General features: G+C 39.8%; 3 protein-coding genes across 9 annotated transcripts in view; all 3 read left to right on the plus strand.

The window, feature by feature from the left end:
* The window catches only part of usp45 (ubiquitin specific peptidase 45), a 29,302-nt gene extending 25,048 nt beyond the window's left edge, over window positions 1-4,254 (plus strand). For 5 of the 7 annotated variants that reach the window (XM_060873073.1, XM_060873046.1, XM_060873057.1 and 2 more), the window contains exons 10-19: window positions 275-337; window positions 555-636; window positions 799-890; window positions 1,009-1,065; window positions 1,218-1,343; window positions 1,607-2,201; window positions 2,480-2,577; window positions 2,733-2,819; window positions 2,924-3,065; window positions 3,496-4,254. In XM_060873073.1, the coding sequence (XP_060729056.1) occupies window positions 275-337; window positions 555-636; window positions 799-890; window positions 1,009-1,065; window positions 1,218-1,343; window positions 1,607-2,201; window positions 2,480-2,577; window positions 2,733-2,819; window positions 2,924-3,065; window positions 3,496-3,626 (1,473 nt within the window). In that variant the 3' untranslated portion in view covers window positions 3,627-4,254. The remainder of the gene's footprint in view (window positions 1-274; window positions 338-554; window positions 637-798; window positions 891-1,008; window positions 1,066-1,217; window positions 1,344-1,606; window positions 2,202-2,479; window positions 2,578-2,732; window positions 2,820-2,923; window positions 3,066-3,495) is intronic. The other 2 variants (XM_060873091.1, XM_060873101.1) reach the window with 2 other exon arrangements.
* A 4,963-nt stretch (window positions 4,255-9,217) lies between these two features.
* atpv0e2 (ATPase H+ transporting V0 subunit e2) lies at window positions 9,218-11,628 on the plus strand. The gene is made up of 4 exons (XM_060873126.1): window positions 9,218-9,441; window positions 10,021-10,068; window positions 10,491-10,590; window positions 10,811-11,628. Exons 1-3 carry the CDS (start codon window positions 9,338-9,340, stop codon window positions 10,582-10,584), a joined length of 246 nt encoding a protein of 81 aa, XP_060729109.1. The 5' UTR covers window positions 9,218-9,337; the 3' UTR covers window positions 10,585-10,590; window positions 10,811-11,628.
* A 2,530-nt stretch (window positions 11,629-14,158) lies between these two features.
* On the plus strand, window positions 14,159-24,714 carry LOC132847653 (period circadian protein homolog 2-like). Its single transcript, XM_060873138.1, has 23 exons — window positions 14,159-14,315; window positions 16,066-16,470; window positions 17,077-17,169; window positions 17,301-17,455; window positions 17,585-17,706; window positions 17,890-18,091; window positions 18,213-18,264; window positions 18,494-18,636; window positions 18,754-18,832; window positions 18,938-19,044; window positions 19,167-19,320; window positions 19,511-19,619; window positions 19,703-19,855; window positions 20,047-20,143; window positions 20,272-20,407; window positions 20,538-20,662; window positions 20,889-21,047; window positions 21,150-21,386; window positions 21,874-22,769; window positions 22,882-23,032; window positions 23,125-23,287; window positions 23,424-23,574; window positions 23,791-24,714. The coding sequence occupies exons 2-23, from the start codon at window positions 16,133-16,135 to the stop codon at window positions 23,938-23,940; spliced, it is 3,972 nt and encodes a 1,323-aa protein (XP_060729121.1). The 5' UTR covers window positions 14,159-14,315; window positions 16,066-16,132; the 3' UTR covers window positions 23,941-24,714.
* The last annotated feature ends 2,837 nt before the right edge of the window (window positions 24,715-27,551 follow it).

Below are 27,551 nucleotides of genomic sequence, written 5' to 3' on the forward strand. Positions count from 1 at the left end.
ATGTGTATCAGGATTAGCCAGGTTTTTGACCTAAATAGTCATTAGGGACAATAGGACAAAGACAAGTCTACATTCTACGACTGGTGCTCTAATGTGTTCTCACACAATGACCACATCAACTACCTTTAAACTCTTCCACTCTTCACTGTGGTGGTGTGTGTAACACCAAATACACTCTTTATATTCTCTACCTGTAATGTTTATATAATGTTTGTTGTATAAATAAGTCTGAGTTGTGCAGTTTTTGCTTTATATTTAATGTTTTGGTTTTTAGGACCAACGCATGCATAGTTTTGCTGTCACCTGCAGGATCTCAGATAAACTTATCTGCCTAAAAGTAAATACCTAAAAAAATACTTTTAAAACTGAGCCTACATGTCTGTGTTTGTACCTGGACTCTGTATTAATGAACTGCTTTGGCATTTTCAGACGTGTGTATGCGTGTGTTTGTGCATGTGTTGGTGTGTGTGTGTGAGAGGAAATTTTCCTTGTGAATGTGTGTGAGATTCTTCTGCTCAGTGACCTCTTCTCTGCTCTCCTCTTTAATCTGACAGCGAATTAAAGCTGCCATCCTGAAAGCATTCAATAATCCTACTGAGAAAACGGCTGACGAGGAAACCAAACGGCAAGTCAAAGGTACACACACAAACACACACGCATTTTCCACTTCAGGAAATTGACACTTCTCATCACTTGATATCCTGGAGATAAACTCCCTTTTCTTCTTCTGTTCTCTTTATTTTCTGTGCTATTTAATCTCATACATGCTTGTCATTTTTGTGTGTGTGTGTGTCACAGCATATGGTAAAGAGGGTGTGAAGATGAACTTTGTTGATCGTATCTTTGTTGGCGAGTTGACGAACACCATTATGTGTGAAGAGTGTGAACATGTAAGTGTTCTTACGAGTGTTCCCCATAATAGGGCTTGAACTAATTTATTGTGTGTGTGTTTGTGTGTTCTTCATACTTATGCACTAACTGATTTATTGTGTGTGTGGTACTTTTCAGATTTCTACAGTGAAGGAGGCTTTTATCGACATCTCTCTGCCCATCATCGAGGAGAGAGTGAGGCATTATTATAACGATTTATTGTGCTTCCCAACAATCCTCCTCTATCTGGCATTTTCATCCTTTAATTTCAGTAGATTCTATTTTTAATTTAAGTCGTCCTCTCGTGTTGATGTGGATTTTGTTTGTGGATTTTATTTCTGCTACAGATCTCCAAACCCTCGAACCCAGGCAGGCTGAGTAAACCGGGCCGAGACCAGGAGTCCCCGAGCGCCCACGCTGACGAGCTGTCTCATTCACACACCACACGGAACGGGAAGAAGCCGAGCATCCAGGTAGTGTTCGGCTGAGATTATACCGCATCTGATTCCCTCCACACATTTTCAGGTGTTGGAATGTAACCTGGAATGATTGGCGGCTGTGTAGTTAATAATAAAATATAACATTAAACATAAAAAGTATAAGGAGCAGTGAACAGTAATAAAGTGACTTTCTTATTTGTAAACACATCAGTAGTCTCTAGTACACTTTGTGCAGTTTATCTTGCAACTTCTGTGTAGCGAGCAAGTGACAGTGTGTGTGTGCGTGTGTGTGTAAGAAGCTGCAGGGTCGAAGGTCATCCACTTGTCATGACACCAGAGGAACAGATGAATCAGCATTCACTCTGCGAGAAGACGCCACATGTTCGCGTGGGCACTGTTGCCCTGGCGATACAGCAGGCAGTCAATCAGATGCCAGCGAAAAAGACTCGTCCCCTCAGGACAGCAGCAACGATGCGGACAGCGAGGCGTCTGAGTCTGAGTCCTCGCTGCAAGTCTCCAGTTCCTCTAATAAAGGCTTATCTTCGTCGTCCTGTTTGAAACCCACCCTGTCTGCACCAAGCCCCGCCCCTATTGTCCGGGAGCAGACAGGAAGTGCAGTTGAACAGCTAGTGAGCGCGGTGTCTAAATTAGGGTTAGTGCACACACCACTAGATGGTTTTCCACTCAAGGAAAAAGAGGCGAGAGACAGGGAGAGAGAACAGCAGGGGGCCTTCCAAGCGCTGTCACACAGCTACACCCCTGCGTCAAAAGAGTGTTCAGTGCAGTCCTGCCTCCATCAGTTCACCTCCATCGAGCTGCTGATGGGAAACAACAAGCTGCTGTGTGAGAACTGTACAGAGAGACGCCACAGACAGCACAAGAGGAGCGCAGGTATACACACACACACACACACACACACAAACAGGACCCCTTAAACTATCAAAACTTTTAAAAGAATCTGTGTAGCATAATAAAGACTAAAAAAAGGGTTACTTTTCCACGTGTGACATTACATTCTGCACTAAAGAAGTAAAAACAAAGTCTTCTGAACCAGATTTGATTCAGAGATTTGGATCAAATTTGTTAGAAGTTTTTAAACTAGAGTTTAAGGCAACTATACGACAGAGAGTGTGATGTAAAGTCTGACGTAATAAGGGTGTGTGCTACAGATAAGAAAATGGAGAAGGTGTACACGAGCGCCCGCAAACAGATGCTGATCTCAGAGCTGCCACCAGTCGTCACACTGCACCTTAAACGCTTCCACCAGGTGTGATCTCACATTCACTCACACACACACACACACACACACACACACACACACACGACACAGTCAGTCATAAACCCACATTCAAATACTGTGGTATTATAAAATATCTGTGTGTGTGTGTGTGTGTGTGTGTGTGTGTGTACGCATGCCCGCAGGCTGGGATGAACTTCCGGAAGGTGAATCGGCATGTTGATTTCCCGCTTGTTCTGGATTTAGCTCCATTCTGCTCCGCCTCCTGCAAGGTCTCCATTGCGTCCAGTCTTAGTGTTACAAATGTTTATATATACAGTATATTATATATAATGTATTTATGCTGTGTGTATGTGTGTGTGTGTGCGTGTGACAGAATCTGGGTTCTGGAGAGCGGGTCCTCTACAGTCTGTATGGTATTGTGGAACACAGTGGCTCGATGCGCGGAGGCCATTACACAGCGTATGTCAAAGTCCGAACGCCACAGCGCAAGTGTGAACAACACAGGAGTCAATCTGGTACACAAACACACACACACACAATAATAATACCTTATATATAATATATACATAAACACTTGTCACTCTAACACTGCATAAACACACTTGATTGGTTGGCTGGAAGTTGTGTCTGCGTTTGCAGAAATGGCCTAATGAGGTTGTCTTTATAAACGCTCTGTAATAAAATTCTCACACTGCACAGAGAATGTAAATGAGCACTCACAAACAGCGATATGATCATATCACAATTATTTATGAAAAATAGTCATGATTTTGTGTTAATATAAATCTGTGCTTTGTAATGGCTGTGGATGCAGTCAATGTGCACACAGTGTAAATCAGCCCTAACACACACACACACTGTGAGAGAGAGAGTCCTGTTTCTCTATTTCCATCTATCCATTCACTCTTGTTGAAATGTGTGTGTGTGTGTGTGTGTGTGTTTCAGGTTGTAGAGAGGCTGTGTCAGCTCCTCCTGGTCAGTGGGTGTATGTGAGTGACACCAGCGTCCAGACGGTTTCTGAATCTCGAGTACTGAACTCTCAGGCATACCTGCTGTTCTATGAGGAGATCCTCTAGAGGGTGCCATTACTTATGGGACTCTTGAGTTCAGACGTCACTAATGTTCTCTTACGGATGCAAACAGATCAGTCAGCTATAACACACACACACACACACACACACACACATATATATATATATGTATGTAATGTTCTGCAGTTTGAGAAAAACCTGGTATGAATGACACTTATTATTATTATATAAATAGCCATTATTAGTATTATTATTGTTCTTATTATTTATTATTGTTCATTAATTCCTATGCTTAGAGGTTGATAGCGGGTCATTACTGAGATGCTATTATGAGTAGAAAATATTCTTAAGTGTAGAATTATTTTATTTTACAGATATTGTTTGTCTGTCATCAATTTGCTTGAAGATTTGAATAAATCGTTCATATCTTGGTTAATAAATACCAAAGACAATAAAACACATCAGAGGACAGAACCGAGGTTCTGCGCAGCTCTTTACTGTTACAGAGAACCTCAGAATGAAAATCAGCGATATGATACGGCACCATATTTAGCACGCACAATATGATTATCATCAGAATACTAAAGCTTGATCCAATCTGATAAACCTGAGTAACACCTACAGTTCTTTTATTTCACACTCCAGAGGAAATAAAAATTTCATCTTGTGTGCATCACTGCTTCACCACTGTGTGTCTGTGCCTGTGAGTGACTGAGTGACTGAGTCTCTGTCTGTGTGGGAGAGTGTGTGGGTGAGTGTGAGTGATTCTGTGTCTCTGTGTGGGAGAGTGTGTGAGTTGTTCTGCATCTCTGTGTGAGAGAGAGAGAATGAGTGTGTGAGTGATTCTGTGTCTCTGAGAGAGTGAGTCTCTGTCTGTGTGTGAGCGAGAGTGTGTGAGAGACAGTGAGTGATTCTGTGTCTGTGTGAGAGTGTGAGAGTGATTCTGTGTGTCTGTGTGAGAGTGAGTGAGTCTCTTTCTCTGTGTGTGTATGTGAGAGTGTGTGAGTGATTCTGTGTCTCTGTGAGAGAGTGTGTGAGTGATTCTGTGTGAGAGTATGTCTTTGTGTGAGTGATTCTCTGTCTCTGTGTGAGTGAGGGATTGTATCTCTGTCTCTGTGAGAGAGAGAGTGGGTGGGTGATTGTGTGTGTGAGTGAGTGAGAGTGATTCTCTGTCTCTGTGTGAGAGAGAAAGTGTGAGTGAGTGATTCTGTCTCTGTGTGTGAGATTCTGTGACAGTCTCTGTGAGTGTGTGTGAGTGAGTGAGTGATTCTGTGTGTGAAAGTGAGTTGTGAGTGATTCTCTGTCACTGTGAGAAAGTGTGTGTGTGCGTGTTAAATTGCATAGTCTAATATAACATCTCGCTGGAAGTGTGACTGTGTCCAGAAGGTAACCAGGTCAGTGTAAAGAGCCAAAACCCAGCATGATATTCAGCTTTACATTTTAGAATCATGAAGAACCTCTTGGTTGTGAGATCCAGTCCTTAAGCAACCTTGAGCATTTCTAAGCTCTAAACATTTCTAGTAATGTTTGAACTTTATGGTCATGGACTTAAAGTGATTATTCCAATCTTAATGAGGTTTAATCACTCTATGATTAAGCTTTTTGTTGTAGTCTGCAAAGAAAATCAAGCCCAGAGCTTCATTAGGAGTTTAACAGGAAGTCACTCCTGCCGTCACTGTCACCTGTGATGTACTGAACACAATATTTATTAATTAAATCCTTTGTTTTTTGTAGCAAATAAACACCAGTCTGCGGATACAGTAGAGTATCTTACATTTTGTGTACTGACTTTCCATCTTAAATCTGAGCATAAAAGACACTTCATTCATCTAAATATTGATCCTAACACGCCGGGCAGTCCTATGTTTAAAATTTTGTGACCAGAAGATGGCAGAAGAAGCAGCTCTGTCAGAAATTTTAGCACAAACGATTTGAATAGGATTTGTCTAGACAAGTACTGTAGGACTACCATTATGTGAATCTACCCTCAGATCTGATGTGCAGCTCTAATCTCTCTGTCTGACTCAGAAGATCATTATTTAACATTTACAGTGCCCTGTAGACACATTCTGTTCCACTGATACATCAACATTCATTATTTTAAAACATTTCTGTTTTGTCCTTCATCTTTTTTCTTTACCACCAACACTGCTGTCTGCCTTGTCTCTGTGCATCACATGGTGACGAGTCCACCATCATGAAGGAGTTTAAAAGCGACATACACTCACAAAGCTGGTGAAGAAATGGCGGGTGTGCAAGTCAGGAAAAGGGCAATGTCCTGTGTAATCATCATCATCTCTGGGTTTTTCTTTCAGAGAAATGTAGAGTCTCAGCTGATTTAATGTGAATAATGACTGTGTGTGTGTGTGTGTGTGCGCGTGTGTGTGTGTGTGTGTGTGTTTGTGTGTGTGTGATGAAGTAGGACATGGTGTTGCTGTCTGGCTTTCACATACAACCTGCTGAAAGCACAACACAGGCTTAAAGCATCTCGGACTGATTTATTAACACCTCGACATCTCACACACTCCTCTCACTGTGGCACTCACACATTTCATGATTTTACTAACATAGTTTTATATCTGAACCTAAGAAATGGCCTAAGAAATGATGTTTCCTGAATTCAGAAATACACATACAAAATACACACATACAGTGAGGAAAATACACATACATACACACATACATAATAAATAAAACTAAGCTGCATGGACAGAAATAAAGACTACTAGAAATATGCGCTATGTACATCTATATGTGTAAATGTAGAATATTGACTTATGTGCATTGTACATACTGTAGTACAATAATGTGCAAATTGGGTGCAACTGCATGATAGTATTAGTATCAATAACAGTAATCAGCAATGATACTAGCAGCATTAACATTAATAAATGTTTAATGAGAATAATAGTAAGAGTAACAATAACAAATGTGCAGATTGAGATGAAACAATTCAGTACAACTATTCTATGAAATAAATGAGACTTGTCTGTGACTGCTGGTTTCTCATTTAAGAGTCTAATAGCTGAAGGAGTTACTTAATCTGGAAGTCCTGCATTTCACACTCCTATACCTCTGTCCTGAGGGTAGGAGTGTGAACAATCCGTGTTGGGGTGGGTGGGGTCCTTAATGATGGTGGCAGCTCTCCTGTGTACTCTGCGATGGTAAATGGCCTGCAGAGAGGGCAATGGAGTTCATAATAATCTTCTCAGCAGTCTTTACCACTCTCTGCAGACGTCTACAGTCCGACAAAGTAGTGTTGCAAAGCCACACAATAAGTCCAAGTCCAAGTACTGACAGTTTGTGCGTGAGCTTATGAGGTCTGACCGTATTGAAGGCAGAATTATAACTGTTGAAGAGCATCCTGATATGTCTTTATCTTCCAGGTGGGAGAGGGAGATATGGAGGGCTGTGGCAATAGCATCTGAAGAGTACATGTTGGGCTGGTATGCATACTTCAGGGGGTCCGATATGTCCGGCATACTGCTCTGGTTGTGAGCCAGCACCACTCTCTCAAAACACATAAGGACATTTAGGCAGGTCGGGGGACTCACACTCAAATGCGTGTGTATTTCCTCACTATGTTAATACTAGAAGTCTCGAAACAGGCATAAAAGGTGTTGAGGTCATATGGGAGGCTGTCTGATGAGCTGATAGTGCTCATGGCGGTGCTGTAGTCTGTGATGTGCTCCAGGCCTTGCCACATCCACCCGGCACCAGCAGTAGAGTAGAAACTGTCCAGCTTCTCTTTCTATTGACGCTTGGCTGCTGTAATGGCTCTTCTCAGTCTGTACTTCGCTGTTTTGTACTCTGTCTTGTTGCCTGATGTAAATGCAACAGACTCAAGCATGCTGCATGTGACATACCTAACTGTTTAAACAGGGCTTCTGATTGTATGGTGATTCTCCTAACTTGTATGGTGGATACAATGCTATCGACACAAGTGTTCATGTACCCAGTCACATACATCCCAGTCTGTCAGAGCAAAACAGTCCTGTAAGATGCCTTTAGTCTGCACGTTCAAAAGCTTAACCTGTTTGGTGATAGGGTTTGTTTTGTTTGAGTCTTTGTCTGTAGGCCAGGTACAGTATAGAAACAAAGAGATGTATTCTAGCATCGTCCATCTACTGTGAATAGAAATGTGGAAATGTTCACATGTTGATGGTATTTGGGAAATACAGTCCGTTAATTGATTGTAAGCATTGATTAAAGTCGCCCGCGGCAATAAAAACAGCATCAGGTTAATCCGTGTCTAGGGGACTAAAAACATCATGAAGTTTGCTTTTTTGCAATTCTCTAACAAATACCGAGACAATTTACTGGATGTTGCATATCAGTTTGATTTAATATTCTGCATATTTTTTAATTTGCACATAAACCTAGGAGGGTCCCTAGGTCCCTTCACAGCTGTGTATTTATAGCTATACTACAAAACTCAAAAAAAAAAATTTATATATTTAAAATCTATTGACAATTTTTAATTGGGTGAAAATTTTAAAAATACAATCTTTACAGTTCCAACAAACATGCAAACTGTGAATATACACATTTAAATTACAATATTAATGAATGGTGTTGCATAACTTCCTTAAATTAATTTCGATTGGACTGGATTTATTTTACTGTTTAAAAATAAAGATGGGAAAAGTCTTAGAGGCATTTATAAGATAAACACTGACATCTAGTGGCCATTTAGTGTCACAGCACGGAAAGGTTAGCTCACTTTCCCAAACACAACACGTACTATTGAATAGTGAGAAATTTAAGATATTAGGACTGATATAGTGGACTTCAGGAGAAACCCCCCTGCTTTCCCCCCACTTACCATCATGGACAGCATTGTGACAGCAGTGGAGTCATTCATATTCCTGGGAACCACAATCTCCCAGGACCTGAAGTGGGACATTCACATAGACTCCATTGTGAAAAAGGCTCAGCAGAGGTTGTACTTCCTTCGCCAGCTGAGGAAGTTCAACCTGCCACAGGATCTGCTGAAACAGTTCTACACTGCCATCATCGAATCCATCCTCTGCACCTCAATTACTGTTTGGTTCAGCTCAGATACCAAATCTGACCTCAGACTACAGAGGGTAGTCCGGACTGCTGATCGAACCATTGGTACAACTCTCCCCACTCTCCAAGATCTGTACTTCTCCAGAGTGAGCAAAAGGGCAAACACAAACACTCTGGACCCCTCACATCCAGCACACTCACTCTTTGAACTGTTGCCATCTGGTCAACACTACAGAGCCCTGAGCACCAAAACAACAAGACATAGGGACAGTTTCTTCCCTCAGGCAATCCATCTGATGAACACCTGACATACATGGAACACACAACACTATTCTTACACATTATTTACTTAAAACACATACTATTTATACTTAAATTGCACATTTCACACTTGTACATTTGTACATAAAAATTGTCTATATTGTATATGTCATTCTGTTACACTGTGGAGCTTCTGTCACTATAACAAATTCCTCGCATGTGAAAACATACCCGACAATAAAGCTCTTGCTGATTCTGATCTGATTTTGATAAGAATTTATATAATTTGTGATTTTAGAAGATTTCTTCCCCGATTTTGCGTGAATTCGTGACGTAGGTTCAGCTTCGATGTGCGGGGAGTAATCCGAGTGACGCACATGCGCAGTGCAGAGTGTAGGTTTGCTGAAGAGGTCGCACATCGGCTCGTGACGGCGAATTAAATATTTTCGCGAGTTGATCGTAATAAAGCGAAAAAGGTAAAGATGGTGTATCACTCTGTAGCGCTGCCGCTCATCTGCTTCACCACACTGTGGGGTTTAGTTGGAGGAGTCGCGCCGTTTTTTGTTCCTAAAGGTCCGAACAGAGGGTGAGTTAAACCGCTAGCATAGCAGGCTAATATGATAGCATAGCAGGCTAATATGATAGCATAGCAGGCTAATATGATAGCATAGCAGGCTAATATGATAGCGAAATGCTAATAATTCTGTTAATCATGTATTTGCCGTCCGTTATGTTCACATTCCGAATCTGTTTTACATTAATTGGTTGTGTTTTTTTTTTAACTTTGATCAATTACATTGAATTATATATAAGCAGCGTTATATTAATTATTATATATGACCCTGTAGCTGTTAGCCATCAACATAACTAGCAGTTTACCAAAACAATCATTATTTATATTACAATTTACTTTTTAATATGCAAATGAGTCAGTATGGTAATAAAATATATTATATTATAATTATTTATTGAGGTTGATTGAGAGGGTACACGTTTATTTATGTAGAAGTTTTTCATTAATACATTAACAAGCATTTAAATTAATACCTGAACTAAACATCCTTCAGGAGTGAGTGCGTGAAACTGAGAGAAAAACCCGCTTTAGAAATCTGCAAGATTGTGTAGTTTTCACTTGAATCATTTTGTGTTGTTGTTGTGGTTATAGTGTGATCATTACCAGCCTGGTGCTGACGGCCGTGTGCTGCTATTTATTGTGAGTAAAATAACACACACTTTCTCTCTCTCTCACACACACACACACACACAATATGAGACTGAGGAATTAAAAGCAGTTTGTGGTGAGTTGTGTGTTAGTGTGAGCTGATTTTGTCTGTCTACAGTAACCGAAATCTGCTTTAAGGAGATCGAGCTCCATCTAATCATTTTTGTCTCAGAGTAACAGTTATATGTTCTTTCTTCAGATTTGTTACAATTTATAAATTTATCAACAAAATTAATAAATTTGTTGACATAAATCCAAAAATGTTTTTGTCATAGCTTCTTGCTAACTGGGAAAAGTCTCTAAACCACTGTGGTTGAACCTCGGCTTTCATTTTATAGACTTTTTTTTGTTCAGTCTATAGAACTGTAACAGTATTTACTGTGTGTGTGTGTTTGTGTGTGTGTGTGTGTCAGCTGGTTGATTGCGTTCCTGGCGCAGGTAAACCCTCTGTTTGGACCCCAACTGAAGAATGAGACCATCTGGTACCTGCGCTACTACTGGGAATAAACTGAGGTTCATCACACACACATACACACACACACTGGTTTGGGGCAGGGCCTCATTGCATACATTACAGTATGCTTTAAAAATTCCAGTCTAATTTGTTTTCATTCTGTCGTAAAATCTTCTAGAGTTCAGATTTGAGTCGAGGGTCTCTGCTCTCGTCACTGCTATGCGGTACTTTGTGACTTCCTCTTTCTTTCTCACGTTCTCTCTTTTTCTTTTTCTCTAGGATTTTATGGCCTGTAAGATGACATCATTCCATTGTTCACTTGCTGTACAGCATTTTCCTCCCGTGATGTGACTGAATCATGCTCATTTCTCAGTGTTGCATCAGCGGTGTTTAATCAGAGCATTTTATTTATATTTGCTGTTTTGTTTGTAAAGGAGCGGTGGTGTAAATGAGTGTGTGTGAGCACATGTGCAGTAACAGTGTTTTGATGTGATTGAAGGTGTCTGAAGGTGATTTATGTGTGCAATATTAGCTGAAAAATCAACTCTCCTTGAACATTTATGTTCTCTCTCTGTGACCAACCTGTAGCATGTTTACAGAGATTCTATTTATGTTGAGATTATTTATGACATTATTTATTTTAGACGTGTGTAAGGCACAGAATTGTGCCTATTTCAGGTTTCTTCCCCTGTATATTAATACTGACACTTGTTCCTTTAAACACTTGTAAACTCATTCATTATCGGCAGAATCTATGGATGTCAAATTATCGTCTGTGTAATTCTGGTTATTTATTCTTTTATTTTTACTCTTCAGTGTGGTTGCTTTGTTTCCATGGAGATCCACTGACCACAATTTCTCTCCCCTACACCCCTTACTAATGTGTTTTTTTGTAGCAGCAGCTCTCAGAACACTGATATTAGTAACAGTCTAGAGGTCATTATTAACACTGCTGTTCGTCTATTTACAGACTTTTTCATGGTTAAGGATTAAACTGACAGTTTTAGATCTGTATGGAAATGATTTGGATTTATAATCATTATGGTGTAAACCTGCTGATGTTTCTTCAAAACACAATAAAACCAGGATGGATCTCATTTTCTGTCTCTTTTATGTTATTGACCAAACATCAAACTGAGTCAAAATGCAATAATGTCATACTGAGTAGTCTTTTTATAATTCAGTGACATTAGCTGAAAAAAGTCAACACAAACTTTATTGACATTCAGCCAGACAACAGCGTGTGCATAGCAGAACAAAGCTCCCATGTGCAGTTCTATACATATAACAAGCAGCAGGTAACAAATATACAGCACACTAGACAGTACAGTAATGAACTATACGTATAAACCAGTATTCACAGCAGTTCATAGTGAAAGTCAGGTTGGTTGGGTTGTTGCACAATGATATATTTAACAGTAACATGCAATAGCCAACAACAAGAAGTAAACATAATCGACAGCACAATAGAATAGTCAACTGTCTGCATATTAGACATGGACATGAGAAATATTGCACAGTAGTTCACTAAGGTCTCAATAAATGTCACTTCACATTGCTTGGTTTAGTGGCAGTGAATGGAAAATGACTATCTGTGAGAAATAATAAAGTGCTCAAGTGATGAAAGTGAATATTTGCATTATGACTAGTCTGGTTATTGCACAAGACAAGACTGAGAAAGTGTGAGCCTGATGGCATGTAGGGAAAAAGCTCATGCATCTAGAACAGTGTGCAGAGCATCTTCGTTGTTTTAAACATTATTAGCTATTACTGAAGTAGAATATATGTAAATCTAGTGATGCGCTGAGCTGTGAGTTCACAACTGTTATGTTGTAATTATTGAAAAACTCTCATGCAGCTTATTTCCTAAAAGAATTAAGTGTATGGCAAAAATATTTTTAGTATTCTTTGTACCAATCTCATCTAAATTAATTTTATTTTCCTTTCATTATCCCTCTGTATTCCTCAGCACCTTTTTATTGAGTATAAACATATATTCTGCTCATTATGATCTATGTACAATAATATTGCCTATTTATTAGATGGTGCAGTGGTGGCTCAAGTGGATAAGTGGCTCTGGGTTGTTGATCGGTTTTCAAGACCCAGCACTGCCAAGCTGCCACTGTTGGGCCCTCAAGCAAGGTTCTTAACCTTCCCTTCTCCTGGAGCGCTGTATCATAGCTGTTCCTGCAGTCCGACCCCAACCTGTTCATTTGGGATATGTGAAGAAAAGAATTCCAGTGTTCTAATGCTTATGTGGCATTAATTAAGGTTTCCATGCGCCCATTTCATTCATTCATTTATAGACCAGCAGAACATATTGTGCCTGTTTGTTTACATGTTATTTTCTAGGTTTTTTATTTTTGAAGTTTGGATTAAATCCACTCGAGTGGCCAGTAAAAAGAAATCTATTAAATAAAAAAATGACTAGCCGGTATAACACAACCCCTGCTCTAAAGATTACTTTTATTCCTAGTTTCCCTGAAGTACACAGAACATGGCATAAATCCTTATTTGTTGAGTATATTTTTAGCAGTGTTTCAACTCTTATAACATCCTCACCGGGTTTCATCTGATTGTGTGAAATGTGTAATAAAATGTGATCTGAGATTTATAACAGATTCTTGGAGAACCGGCGTTAGAGACGACAGCCGTCTGGTGCTCCACTGCTGTTACGCAACACACTGTGAGTCATCCCATCAGTGCATCTCTCGGTGCATGGGCAAAAATCCCAACAATACGGCACAATTTCCTTAAATGAACATCCTACTGCTGAGAGAGGCTGAATGAAAGAGGAGGCATTGTGTTGAACAGAGTTTGTGCGTCAGTCTGTTGCAGGAGGATTACTCTGGGTTAAACACCAGAGATTACCCTTGAACACAATAAGGCAAAAGCACACACAACTTTCTAAATTCAGTTTTTTACTGAATTTAGTATTTAGTACAGTATACACTCAGATATCCAAAAACTTACAGCAGTAATCAAATAACAATTAACGGGTCAGCAGCACAGCATGTAAATTCAGACGGTCTGTAGAGTTTATACAGCATGGTGCAAAAAAAAAAAAACATCCAGTGAGTAAATAATAATATTAACAACAATACTACAACTATTAAAAATAATAACTACAATAATAATTATTATTGTTATTATACTAATAATTATATTACGTATACTATATATTATAATACTACTACTAATAGTAATAACAACAATGATAATAATAATAGCAATAATAATAATCATAATAATTTTATATTCTAATTATATTATATATATATTATATATTATAATACTACGACTATTAATAATAATAACAACAACAACAACAATAATAATAATAATAATAATAATAATAATCATTATTATTATTATTATTGTTATTATTGTTGTTGTTGTTGTTGTTATTATTAGTAGTAGTAATACTAGTAGTAGTAGTAGTAGTAGTATTAGTGGTATTTGATGATTAATTAAAATGAAGCCCATTAATTTGTCCCATACTCTTTCGGTGTTTTTTTAAGCACGCTTCCAAACTGCTTTCACTAGCCAGCCCACTTAATTTACGTCACGAGCACCTCAACCAATCAGAGTTGGAGATTTCTCTACCGCACTCTGCTGGCCAGCGTACAGTTAGCGAGCGCGTGCGCCAGCACTGAGGCAGCAGTCAGCTTCATTCACTCAGTGAACCTGAGGCGTTTATATCACTGTACAACGGGCCAACAAAGACGCACATTTCCTCAGAACCGGACCGAAACGGATCGTATTATCACTCCTCAGCTTTGTGGTAAATATGTCAACGTGGTCTAATTTCCTATTTCTTTAATGTAAACAACAAAAAAAAAGTTGCATAACATAACGTGCACTGCGCATGCGCGGAATCCTAATTGTAAAAATGTGAGCTAAATTCATGCTTTTATTTAGATTTTATTATGATGTAGACATGACAGTTGGGTGCCCTGATGGGTCGAAGTGTTTTTTGTGGTGTTTTTGGTGTGTTTTTGTGAGTTTGTGACCGAGTTTACGGTGTGTTTTTCTTACATACAGCCGGTCATTTACATAACTGTGTCAGTGCATCACAGGTCAACATAAGAGAGAGAGAGAGAGAGAGAAAGAGTTATTTACTGTTTATTCTTAGCTTCTGTATCAGTCGTATTATTTCAACCTGCTATTTTTACAAGGTAAACTGATTAACAATAAACGTTCTTAAAATGAGAAGTGAAACAGGAATGTTGGGTTGTTATGAAACACACCTTCATCTGCTGCACTTCCTCATTTCTGCCACTAGGGAGGTGTTTACATAAAGTCATATCACAATGTGATCCTGATTTACTTCACATTTTATTAGAATTTACAGCTGAGAACATGATGGATCAATTAATTGATTAGTTATGTGATTATTCGTGTGTGGAACTACTTACGATAGGAAATTAAACAAACAAACAAAAAGACAAAATACAGATATACATGTTTCTATAAGTATCTTTTATAATAATTTGTAGACTTAACTAGATAATCAATACATCATTTTAACATTTTAAAATATTTCTGTATGTGTTCATGTTAAATTAAATGTATTGTTGGTCCATTTTCCTCCCTGACCTACTTATTTATATTTATTTTGCTTATGAGTTGCCATATAACACAAGTCAAAAATACTCATGTGTTAGTGTTTTGGTTCTGTCACAATACATAAGTAATATTAATTATATATTTAAGCTGTAATAGGTAGCATTTTGTGATTTTTATATAAGCACATTGCTTTACCTGCTGTGTATCAGGGTTATGTGTGTTGTATAATTATCTCGTAACAATTTTATGTAATTAGAAAAAAACTGTCTTGTTTTACATAAGAGCTTATATATAAGAATTTATGTAAGTGTTTGACCAGCAGGGAGCGATGTGCAGGATGTTGACTGGCAGCTCAGGTGTATCATCAGAGGCTCTGTCATACAAGTTAGAGAAGAAAGGGGCGGAGCCTCGACAGCTGATTGACAGACTGCTTTTTTGGGATTTAAAGACTACTTAGAGTTCAAATCTGTAAATGTACATCATATCATCCGAGATAAAGGAGAAGCGGCTTGAGCTCTTTTCCAGCAATATCGTGCACTCTACTGTCTTCGTTCCAGTTGGACGTCATATTTCCCTAATGTTAAACTTTTCTCAACTTTGGCATATTTTGGCCACGCCCACATCTATTCACCAACAGACTCGCTGTTGTTTACATCTCTGGAATTCATCAGCTGATTAAAGCTTTCATTAAAAATGAACGTCTCCGGTCACTTCAACACTGCAATCTGTTGTGTGTGTGAATGGAGTATAGCCTTGGTAATAATCTCAGACTGAACATGAGTGACTGTGTTTGGTTCAGAAATACCTGCACAGGAGTGAAGTGTTGGAAATGACAGTGTCCTCTAGGTTTGTGTTGATTATCAATTTATGATACATTGCGATATTTAGGCCGTACATTCTCTCTCTCTCTCTCTCTCTCTCTCTCTCTCTCTCTCTCTCTCTCTCTCTCTCTCTCTCTCTTCCAGGTCATTTCTCACTTTATCAACTGTGTTTCTACGTTGATGCCATGTGTCAGGCCAGATAAGGTGTCAGATGTCAGGTGAGTCTGAGCTGAAGTCTTACCTGTTGGGGGGCGGGTCTGAAGAGGAGGAGGAGAGCGGGTCTCCCTGCGGCACCATGTCTCACCTGCACAGTATGGGCAGAGCCTCTGATGGAAGTGACAGTGGAAATGACCCTCCCGGTTCCCTGCGTTCCCATCCACCACTTCATGAGGATATGGAAATGGGCGGGAACGGCTCGAGCGGGAGCGGCACGGAATCCCATGGCAACGAATCACATGGCAACGAGTCCCACGGCAACGAGTCCGTAGGAAGTTCTAGTGGTAACAGCAAAGACTCTGCTCTGTTAGAATCATCAGGCAGCAACAAGAGGTAAGAGAATAATAATAATAATCAACAAAAAAGTTTCAGAAATCTAAAAGTAACATTAATCAGGCAATTTCCTTAATAAATCTGAGCCTTGTAACCTTTGGGGACTTTATCATTTTAATGGCAGCTTGCACCATCTTTTTATGCTGTATTTTATGTTCATTTCAATTTTTTTGCTTTTTGTTTTATTTGAATTTAGTTTTTCTTTATGTATATTCCATAATGTATACTTCAGTTTTTTATTTTAATTAATTATTTTATTTTATTTCATCTTATTTCACTCAACTATTCTGTATTATTTATTTTACATAGGAATTGAACAATGCTCAATTACTCAATTATTTTCCATTATTTCAGTAAAAAAAATAATAACAAAAAAAACGTAATCCTCTTAGATCTAATGTAGAGAGTGTTAGAGAAGAGTAGACTGTTCATTCTACAACATGGAGAGGAATCCTGTTGTGTGTGTGAGAGAGCGAGAGAGATAGTAGTAAGACACATGAAGACCAGTGTTCTGTGTATCTTGAGTGTTTTTTTTTTGTTTTTTGTTTTTTTTTGCATTAATTACAATTCCATTCCTTTACCTCTCTCTCTCTCTCTCTCTGTCAGTTCGAACTCTCAGAGTCCGTCTCCACCAAGTAGCTCAAACGCCTACAGCCTGGTGAGCTCAGAGCAGGACCATCCATCCACCAGTGGCTGCAGGTATATTTACACACACATTCACACACTCGCAAACCTCTGAACAGCCACTACACAGTACAGAAACATTAGGCAGATGGAGACACTTGGAGAAACAAAATCAAATGCGTGTGTTTGTGTGTTTATCCGAGCAGCAGCGAGCAGTCAGCAAAGGCCAAGACTCAGAAGGAGCTTTTTAAAACCCTGAAGAAGTTGAAGCTCCACCTGCCTACTGAGAAACGAAGCAAAGGTCGAGCAAGCACGTTACACACACTCCGTTACGCACTGCACTGCGTCAAACAGGTCAAAGGTGTGTGGAAATATTTTAGCGTCCTGTGTGAGTGTGTGTCTTTGAGGTTGTGGTTGCGTATAAGAATTCAGTTTTTGTGAGGGTAGAAATGTCTGTATGTGGTGCTAACTCTTCTCTCCATCTCTGCAGCTAATGAGGAATATTATCAGATGCTGATGATAAACGACAGCCAGCCACCCGGTCTGGACGTTTCCTCGTACACTATTGACGAGCTTAACAGCATCACATCTGAATACACACTCAAGAACACAGTAAGCACACACATACACACACAAGAGTGGACACACACTCTAAGCTCTATGTATAGGTTATTGTTATTTTAGGGTCTGTGCTCTGATTCACAGCTGGAATATTAATTTGAGCAAAATATAACCTTAGTTATACACAGCTACGGTTTATTCAATCTCTGTGCGTGTGTGTGCATGTCCTTGCAGGATATCTTTGCTGTAGCCGTGTCCCTGATCACGGGGAAGATCGTATATATATCTGATCAGGCAGCAGCGATCCTGCATTGCAGCAAGGACGAGTTTAAGGACAGGAAGTTTGTGGAGTTTCTGACACCGCAGGACGTGAGTGTATTCTACAGCTTCACCACTCCGTACAGGCTGCCCTCATGGAGCATGTGCACCGGGGCGGGTGAGTACACACACACACATACACACTAGCCTCTCTGTCACTCATTCCCATGCCCCTTCTGAGTGTCTACCTCTCTGTCCTCTCATTATAAAATCTCACTCTCTGTGTCTTTTTCTTTCAGAGTCCTCAGCTACAGATTTTGTTCAGGAGAAATCTTTCTTCTGCAGAATCAGGTGAGAAATTCTGTCTTTACTCTCCCTATTGTAACCTGAATGAAAATCTGCTTAACTTAATGAGTGTAATTATATCAGATATTTGTTTGGTTTAGTGATTAGTTGTTGTTTAGCTAAAGCTTTCAAAATGTTACCTTAAGTGATCCTACAAACCGATGACTGGTGGTAATCACACAATGTAGTGACTCAAGTAGTAATTGTGTGTGTGTGTGTGTGTGTGTGTGTGTAGTGGTGGGAAGGAGAAGGAGGGGGATCTTCAGTATTACCCTTTCAGAATGACACCGTATCTGATGAAGGTTCAGGACCCTGAATTGTCAGAGGAACATTTCTGCTGCCTCATACTGGCTGAGAGAGTACACTCAGGATACGAGGGTACGCACACACACACACACACACACACACACACACACACACACAGTTGAAGCATTAGATTTTGAATTATTTATATTTCACTGGAGTTGATTTTGATATTTGTGTGTGTGTGTGTAGCACCTAGAATCCCACCAGATAAAAGGATCTTCACTACAACTCACACCTCCAACTGTGTGTTCCAGGATGTTGATGAGAGGTGTGTGATGCTTTTTATAACAGATACATTAAATATGTATATATGAGATACATTGTGGCTGTATGTCTGTGTGTAATGTCCTCTGTGTGCGTGTGTGTTTTATAGGGCAGTGCCTCTGTTGGGGTATCTTCCACAGGACCTGATTGGGACCCCAATTCTTCTTCACCTTCATCCTGAAGACAGACCACTGATGCTGGCTGTGCATCGCAAGAGTGAGAACAAAATTGTGCCTTAATGCTTCAGCACTTACACACACACAAACACACACAGTACAAAATATACAAAGCACAGGGACACAATCTTGACTGGGTATACCTGTGTGTTGTGTGTGTAGTTCTGCAGTACACGGGTCAGCCATTTGATCACTCCTCCATCCGCTTCTGCACACGGAATGGCGAGTATGTTACCATAGATACCAGCTGGTCTAGTTTTGTGAACCCCTGGAGTCGCAAAGTGTCGTTTGTCATCGGACGCCACAAAGTGCGCATGTGAGTCTGACACAAACACACTTACACTTACACAAACCTTGTGTGTAAGAATTAAATGTCAGTGTACCAGTACTGTTAGTGTTCTGACTGAAAGTACACAACTACACACACTCTAATCTCCTCAGGATATTATCAGGTTTGCTGTAAAAGATGGTCCCTTGTTTAATCACTTTGTGTGTGTGTGTTACAGGGGCCCTGTGAATGAGGATGTGTTTTCAGCTCCTGCTTACACAGAGGGGAAAATGATGGACTCTGACATTCAAGAAATCTCGGAGCAGATCCATAAAATCCTGCAGCAGGTACACACACACACACATACAGACCCACTGATACCATCCTTATAACAGTTTCTGATATGGTGTGTGTGTGTGTGTCTTTGTAGCCTGTTCATTGTATGGGCTCCAGTGGTTATGGTAGTCATGGTAGCAACGGTTCTCATGACCAGCTGACCACATCCAGTGAAAGCAACAGCAATGGCAATGTTGTAGCATGCAACAGCAACTCCGGCCATGAGGAGAGGAACAAGAGCAAACCGGTGAGATCTGTGATGAACGTATATGTACACACACACACACAGATATCAGTGATCTGAGACGTCTCAGGAAAGTGCTACAGTCTATGATTAGGAAGAAGACTGAAGTCCCTTAAAGTCATAAATTTGTGAATTATTTCCTTAGCCAGTATGTGCACCACATGCTGAGTGTGTGTGTTTGTTTTTATGTTCAGAGGTCATTCCAGGAGATCTGTAAAGGTGTTCAGATGCTAAAGACACAGGATCAGCAGGCCTCCACTTCTAAAGCTGACCAGAAGAAAGTCACAGAAAGTGAGTGTATATGTGTTTGTGGAAATCTGTGAATTGTAGTAAATGTAAATGGAATCTGTGTAAAACTTCACAATGTGTGTATTTGTAATTGTGTGTGTGTAATTGTGTGTGTAATTGTGTGTCTCTAGCAAGCTTAAAGTATCCAGGAGCGAAGCAGAAAGACTCTGCCCCAGTGGTACGAGGTGGTACTGCAGCAGTAGAGGAGCTCAGGGACCAAACTTTATACTCCTACCAGCAAATCAGCTGTCTGGATAGTGTGATCAGGTGTGTGTGGTATTCTTACTGGATTTGCTTCATATTCTCTTAGTTTTTGCTCAGTAATTCACACAAAACAGCACAAATCTTGTCTGGTCATAACCATGCAATGTAATGTGTGTGCATGTTGGTGATGCAGATATTTGGAGAGCTGCAGCACATCCATCACACCGAAGAGAAAGTACCAGTTCTCCTCTAACACGACCTCCTCCAACTCAGACGAGGAGAAGAAAGGATGTGACATGGCGATGCCCAGTCCGCAAGGTAACCCAGTAGTCACATTTAAATATTCAATCACAACTGACGCAAAATGTTGTCTCACTTCTTTTTTTGTTAAAATTGTGAAGCAACCTTAAGAAAGGGTATATAAAAAATTCTATATAAAATTTATAGAATAATATAATTTATATCTATCCATCTATCTATCTATGTATCTGTCTATCTATCTTTCTATTGTATTTTATAAATATTTCTGGTATTTTTTCCAAAGATCCTTTGAAGAGCAATAAGGAGTCAGATGTAGTGGGAGGGGCTTTAGCTCCTTTGGCCTTGCCCACAAAAGCAGAGAGTGTTGTATCCATCACGTCTCAGTGTTCTTACAGTAGCACTATTGTACATGTGGGGGACAAGAAACCACAGCCGGAGTCAGGTATATATACACACACACACACATTGCTAATAAAGCTATTAAGTCAGACACATTTATGTAATTTAATGGTGATATTATAACATGAAATATTTTTGATTGCAGAGATCATTGAGGATGTTGTTGAGAGCCCCACCCCTCCTGTGCAAGTAAATGTTATGACTCCACCCACAGCCGAACAGGGAGCCTATAGGAAACTGGGCCTGACCAAACAGGTGCTGGCGGCTCATACGCAAAAGGAGGAACAGGCGTTCCTGAGTCGCTGCAGAGACCTCAGTCATACATCGCTGCAGAAACCCTGTTCAGACTTCCTGGAGAGAGACGGGGAACACACTATTAATGGTGAAGTCACATTACCATGCGACACATACCACGATGGATAGAGTGCTAGAATATATAGACATGGGAATCAAAAAGGAATTATATTTGTCACATAAAGGATTTCTATAATAATGGATTCATATTGCATAGTGTGTGTGTATATATATATATATATATATATATATATATATATATATATATATATATATATATATATATATATTATACACACACACACACACACACACACACACACACACACACACACACACACACATTATATATATATATATATATAGTGATTGAGTCGTGTAGCATGGAATAGAAGAGAATCAGATGTGAGTCACGTTACAAAGGAGTCGAATAGCAAGGGAAATCATTATAACTAGTTACAGAACAAAGAAGCATATAGAAAAGAGTCTCACAAACCTTACAGGATTCTGTTTGTCCTACAGCCAAATTATAACATCCTTTAATATTTTATTTGTCTGTCTTTTATCTGTCTCAGGTCCATCTGTAACTCATCCGGCCAAACCCGGCACATGTGGAGCAGAACCGACCACAAAAAAGAGCAGTCGAACAAGAAAGTCAAAGAAACCTAGGATAAAAAAACCTGACTCATCAGACAGCGCTGTCTCTCAGCGCAGACTTCGTCCTCCTCTTCAGGGTCTGAACCAGACGTCATGGTCACCATCAGAGGCGTCGCAGTCTGCTTTCTCAGTGCCGTACCCTACCATAGTTCCTGGTTACAGTTTTTACCCTACTACACTGCCCCCTGCTGGTGACCGTGGTTCAGATGCCCCAAATACAGAGGCTCCGCCCAGTGCTCCCCAGTTCCCAGCCCCAATGGTCACACCACTGGTGGCATTTGTTTTACCCAATTATATGTTCCCTCAGCTTAGCATGGCACGCCCACCTTTCTACCCGGAGCAGCAGCCGGTTGTCAATGTTCAGCACATGCATCCGAACTACAACAACCAAAATCATTTACAACCTCAACAAACACAACCAAACTACACAACCCAGCAGCCTCAACAATCTTACACTGTCCAGCAACCGTTTACACCACAACCTGTTTACGTGACTCAGAATCCCTTTCAACCCCAAGCTCCATTCACCCCCCCACAGCCTTTCCAGATGCAGTTTGTTCCACAGACACCACTCCCATACCAGATGACCTCTGACTCCAGGCTTTCTGTTCCTGAATCAGCCGAGGTTCCTTCCTCGTCTCCTCTGTCTCGTTCTCCGCCGCTGTTTGCCTCTCACTGCAGCTCTCCATTACAGCTTGATCTCCTGCAGCTGGAGGACAAAGCAGACTCGCACAGCACTGCTCCACCCTCAGGATCCCGGGGGAACTGCAGCTCAGCGCAGGAGAAAAGCAACACTGCCACTGACATGCCACAGGTCAGAGAGGGGTTAAATTAGCTAACAAGCAAATTTTGTGGGTGCGTGTTTATGGAAAACATTTTGCATGTTGTGTGAGAGACAATTATCGTGTTATTCTCCATTGTTGTAGCCATGTTGTGTTGAAGACGGAGTACCGAGTGATGCCCTCTCATCGTCCAGTGAGCTGATGGATCTACTGATGCAGGAGGACTCGGGTTCAGCCACATCCACATCCACAGGCTCCGCCTCCAACGGCTGTAACACCTCCAACAGTGGCACAGGTGAGTGTGCCATAACTCTCACCAAACAAGTTACATTGTTCTGTTTTAGAAACAATGCATTACCCACAATCCTTCTGTTTTCACCTCTACAGGGAGCAGTAAATATTTTGGAAGTGTGGATTCTTCTGAGCATGAGCACAAGGTAAAAAGGAAAGAAGATGGACAAAACTTAAAATATGTCCTTCAGGATCCTCTCTGGCTGCTCATGGCCAACACGGATGAGAAAATCATGATGACGTATCAGGTACCATCACGGTGAGTGACATCCGTCTCAGCCAGTGGCATTATATCTTCAAGTAACGCGAAGCTTGCACATCCGTTAGTTGATGTTCTTCGTGTAAATGTGTGTACATGTCTGTTCATGTGTCTATGTATGTCTACGTGTGTATAGGGACATGGACAAGGTTTTACGGGAGGATCGAGAGCGTTTGCGGCAGCTGCAGAAGAATCAGCCCCGTCTCACCTCGGATCAGAGACGAGAGCTCATAGAGCAGCACCCATGGATGAGACGAGGAGGTTTACCTAAAGCCATCAATGTCAAGGTGTGTGTGTGTCTAAGTGTACTATATAATTGTATGAATACAGATAATACAGTTAGTAATATTGTATAATAATACTGCCAAGAGAAAGGTGTGTCCTAGTAGATTAGGTGTGGTCTCTACCTGTCTGTCTCAGTAGAGGAAGTGTGATATCCACATCCTATTTATAATTTAATTAATTAAGATGGATATCTTGTGTGTGTGTGTGTGTGTGTGTAGGATTGTTTATACTGCGAAAACGACGCCAGTACTCTGTTAGAAGAGGAAATGCCTGAAATGGACCTTGGCATTCTGGGAGGAGACGTTGTGCCAGAAGAAAGCATGTCACACATACAGGAAGTGGAAGAACATCCTTCCAGTGTTTCCTAGCAACTCCCAAAAACGTAAAACGAGTTTGCTTTTAGAGAATAGGATCTTCTGTGTCACACTACACACAACACACAAACATTACACTGCCCAGACTTCTTTTTATGCCAAATAACCTCAGTATACCTTTAAGAGTGTGTGTGTGTGTGTGTGTGTGTGTGTGTGTGTGTGTGTGTGTGTGTGTGTGTGTGTGTGTGTGTGTTTTGAGCTTTCAGATCAGTTCATTAACATTAATACACTGTGATATGAGGAATGATCATATTTGTTAGAACTGGTGTGACATAAAAATAGAATTAAAATGTGCAATGTAAAATGTAAAATTTAAGTTTATTGAATGTGGCAAAAGTTTGAATAAAAGTAGTGCAGACTGTAGAAACTATAAGCTGTGTTTTATTATTCATACCACAAAATGTCCACATTTACACACAGGACCAAAAGATACTTGCTGTTTTTAAAACAAATCTATGATGAATAAATGCTGTTTTTTGCGAGGTTTAGTTTTTTATTTTATGTTTCTGTTTTAGATTTTAGTCATGTTTATTTTTACGTATACATCTGGTACTTTTGATATATATCTGTGTTTATTGTTACTTTTAATTGGAGTCTTAGATGTTTATTTATCTAAACTCTGTGCTGCTATTCGCTACTCTGCTGTGTCTAAAGCAACACTGTGTTAATGAAGCTGACGATCACATCTGTTACTTCCTGTGTGTGAGAGTTTTGTGGTGTAAAAGATGAATAAAAAATGCAGCATGAGCTCTGCACTGCTTTATTCAAGTCACAGGACTTTATTGTTTATAGTTTATTTGACAAGAACAACGATCAGAACCTCTTTACACTGTGAAGGTTTTTCTTTGTTTCTTACTTGAGTCAAAAATAAGATTTTTTTTTAAGAGTAATAAATGTAGCTGTAGTTTTAGTTGAAATTAAAACGGTGCGTAGACACAAAACCTGTGAAGTTCAGAAGGCATGTCCTTGCAGGACCTGTGTGTATATGTGTGTGTATTTGTGTAGCCTACATACTCTGTACACACTGAGCGATAAAAACACTCCAGTACTGACTCTAAACATAGAGACAATCAGAATCGGTCAATCAGCTTCCAGCTCTAAAGGAAGCATTGACTGTGTTCAGCTCTGTTTCAGTGCTGCTTCTAAACTTGAATACTTCCTCTAACACCTCAAGACCTAAAGCTTCCTACCCTGAGTCTCATTACTTTTTGATAACGGCTTATATTTCTCTTATACCACAGCAACTTATCAACAATTATTTATTTATTAAGATCTCGTCACACTTTTCATCTACATCAACACTTCTGTTACAACATTTTAAACACTCATTCTATCAGCAGTCTCTCTATGAGTTAATAAGACAAACTAATAAGAAAAAATGGATGTTTGGTTGTGGCATAAATGGACCAACTCTCTCTCTCTCTCTCTCTCTCTCTCTCTCTTTATGATTATTTTATTTCTCTGTACTTGGTAGTGAAACAAAGATGCCTGATGTTACACACTTTATTTTCACTCCTGATTTCTGGTGTTATATGTTTTATACAATGGATATTAAACCTGCAAAGTAAACCTGAAAATTCATCTCTGTCTCTGTGTGTCAGGGTTTATTTATTATTATAATCTTACAGTAATGCCAATCACACCACAGACAGCAACTTCAGTTCAGAGAAAATTTGTTCATATTTTGTCTATGCTATTTAAAAAGAAAAAGCACCATTCATTTTTTCATAATGACATAGCGACTTTATGTCTCAGAATTCTGACTTTTTTTCTTGCATTTCTTGTATTTTTCCTCAGAAATGCACCATATAATTCACCATTCTGACGTAATTCCTTGCAGTTACTCATATTGATCTCGCTGTATGGTTATGGATAACATTATAGAGTAAAATTTTCATTGTGTTTTCACAAATAGAGAGATCCTGATTTTATTGGAGAAGTCACACAGCATAAAGCTAAGCCTTCGGACTCTTGAAAGAACGTTACAGAGAAATTGGTTGCGGCGTAGACGCAACAAACCAGAGGAAGCAGAAGTGCTATGTTTTATAAACCAACAGCTTCAGGCATAAGGACGTCAACATGGCTATCGGTGGATGCACAAGAAATGTTGGATATCTGGGATTATTACAGACAGAGAATCTCTCTGCAAATTAATGAGACTTTTAGATCTTTTTGTCCATCTAAAAGTCTCATTAATTGTCATATGTTACTTCGGCATTATCATCAGGAAATATGTCTGGACATTTTGAATATGCATCCACTAACACCAGGAACATTTTGTCAAGGAATGTTCTTGCATAGTCAATTTGGTCTAGCTGCCAGGGACTGGTGGGAAATTCCCACACATGCAAAAGTGCTATTTGTGGCTATCATTGAATCTGTTGGCACCCAAAATGTGTTTGGCTATCTTCAATCTTGTGGTCTAGTCCAGGCCATCAAACGTAGCTTCTGGCCAAACTGTTCATTTTAACGACACCTAAATGTCCTTCATGGTGGGCAGAAAGTACCCTGGCACTTAGCTTGGGTGGCACAGTCACTCGGGTACCCCACATGACACATCCTAGTGTTACCAAAAGCTGGTCACAAAGGTTTGAGTAATCAGGAAGCTGTAGATCACCTTTAACTGGCCAGCCCTTCATGGTCAGATCAAATACCTTGGCCAATACAGGATCTAAATTTGTCTCCTTTTGAATTTGAGCACTCGTGACAGGCAGAGACCCATTGGAGCAACCTTTTCTACTGTGTAGATCTTAAGCATTTCGGAATTGCACCTCAGTTTCACTTTGTCAAAATGGTCTTTGTAATCTTTGAATAAGATTATTGACACTGCTGATCCTGTGTCAAGTTCCATTTTCCATTTTTCTCCTTCAATGATAGGAGAAACCCAAATAATTTTGAGATATGACTCTTTAAGAGAATGCAGCTCTAAGTATGAGACGCCTGCCATATCAAAGTTGTCTGAGTCTGGCTCATTCAGTTCATTTTTCTTTGCATTTCTTTTTTCAAATTACCTTCTCTTTTTCTCAGTCACATTGTTTGCACTCCTTGTCTCTAAACCAGCATTCAGCAGGAACATGAGACTTTTTACCACAAATTTGAAATGACAAATTTTGAAATTTGTCACTTCGCATTGTTGCAAATTTTGTTTACATGCCATTCAGCTGACGCTCTTCTTTGTCATTCCAGCATGAATAATCAATGGCTTTGGGCTTTTACTGGTGCAGCTAAACTGCACAAGAGGTTGTATGTTTTGCCCCTTTAAATTCAAGAGAATGGCCACTTTTCTCTCATTCCTGATGTCACTGGCTAAACAATACTGTTCAACTCTCTCCACATACGTTGCCCAGTGCTATCAAAAGCATCCATTTGTCCGACACATCCAGCCATTTTCATTTCATCCTTAGTTTCAGCTAATTGACAAATTTCTCTTTTAAACAACTGTGATGCAGTAAACTCACAGGTTGGTAGGCCTACGTGTGCCCTCCTTCATCTGTAGCAGCTCTTTTTATGTAGGCAAGACACAGATGGCTCCTGTCTCTGTAGTTTGCTTCATGACAGGTCCTTTCAAATCTCGTCACCAAATCTGTTATGTTTTGCACTTACAC

The sequence above is a fragment of the Tachysurus vachellii genome, chromosome 1 (assembly GCF_030014155.1).
Source record: "Tachysurus vachellii isolate PV-2020 chromosome 1, HZAU_Pvac_v1, whole genome shotgun sequence".
Classification (NCBI taxonomy): domain Eukaryota; kingdom Metazoa; phylum Chordata; class Actinopteri; order Siluriformes; family Bagridae; genus Tachysurus; species Tachysurus vachellii.

Excerpts from the sequence above, each read along its gene's own strand:
- atpv0e2 (XM_060873126.1), top strand. The coding sequence starts at position 9,338 with ATGGTGTATCACTCTGTAGCGCTGCCGCTCATCTGCTTCACCACACTG. Across the intron at positions 9,442-10,020 it reads CCTAAAGGTCCGAACAGAGG|TGTGATCATTACCAGCCTGG; the intron begins GTGAGTTAAACC and ends TTGTGGTTATAG. Across the intron at positions 10,069-10,490 it reads GCCGTGTGCTGCTATTTATT|CTGGTTGATTGCGTTCCTGG; the intron begins GTGAGTAAAATA and ends TGTGTGTGTCAG.
- LOC132847653 (XM_060873138.1), top strand. The coding sequence starts at position 16,133 with ATGTCAGGTGAGTCTGAGCTGAAGTCTTACCTGTTGGGGGGCGGGTCT. Across the intron at positions 18,833-18,937 it reads TTCCAGGATGTTGATGAGAG|GGCAGTGCCTCTGTTGGGGT; the intron begins GTGTGTGATGCT and ends TGTGTTTTATAG. Across the intron at positions 19,620-19,702 it reads TCCATAAAATCCTGCAGCAG|CCTGTTCATTGTATGGGCTC; the intron begins GTACACACACAC and ends GTGTCTTTGTAG.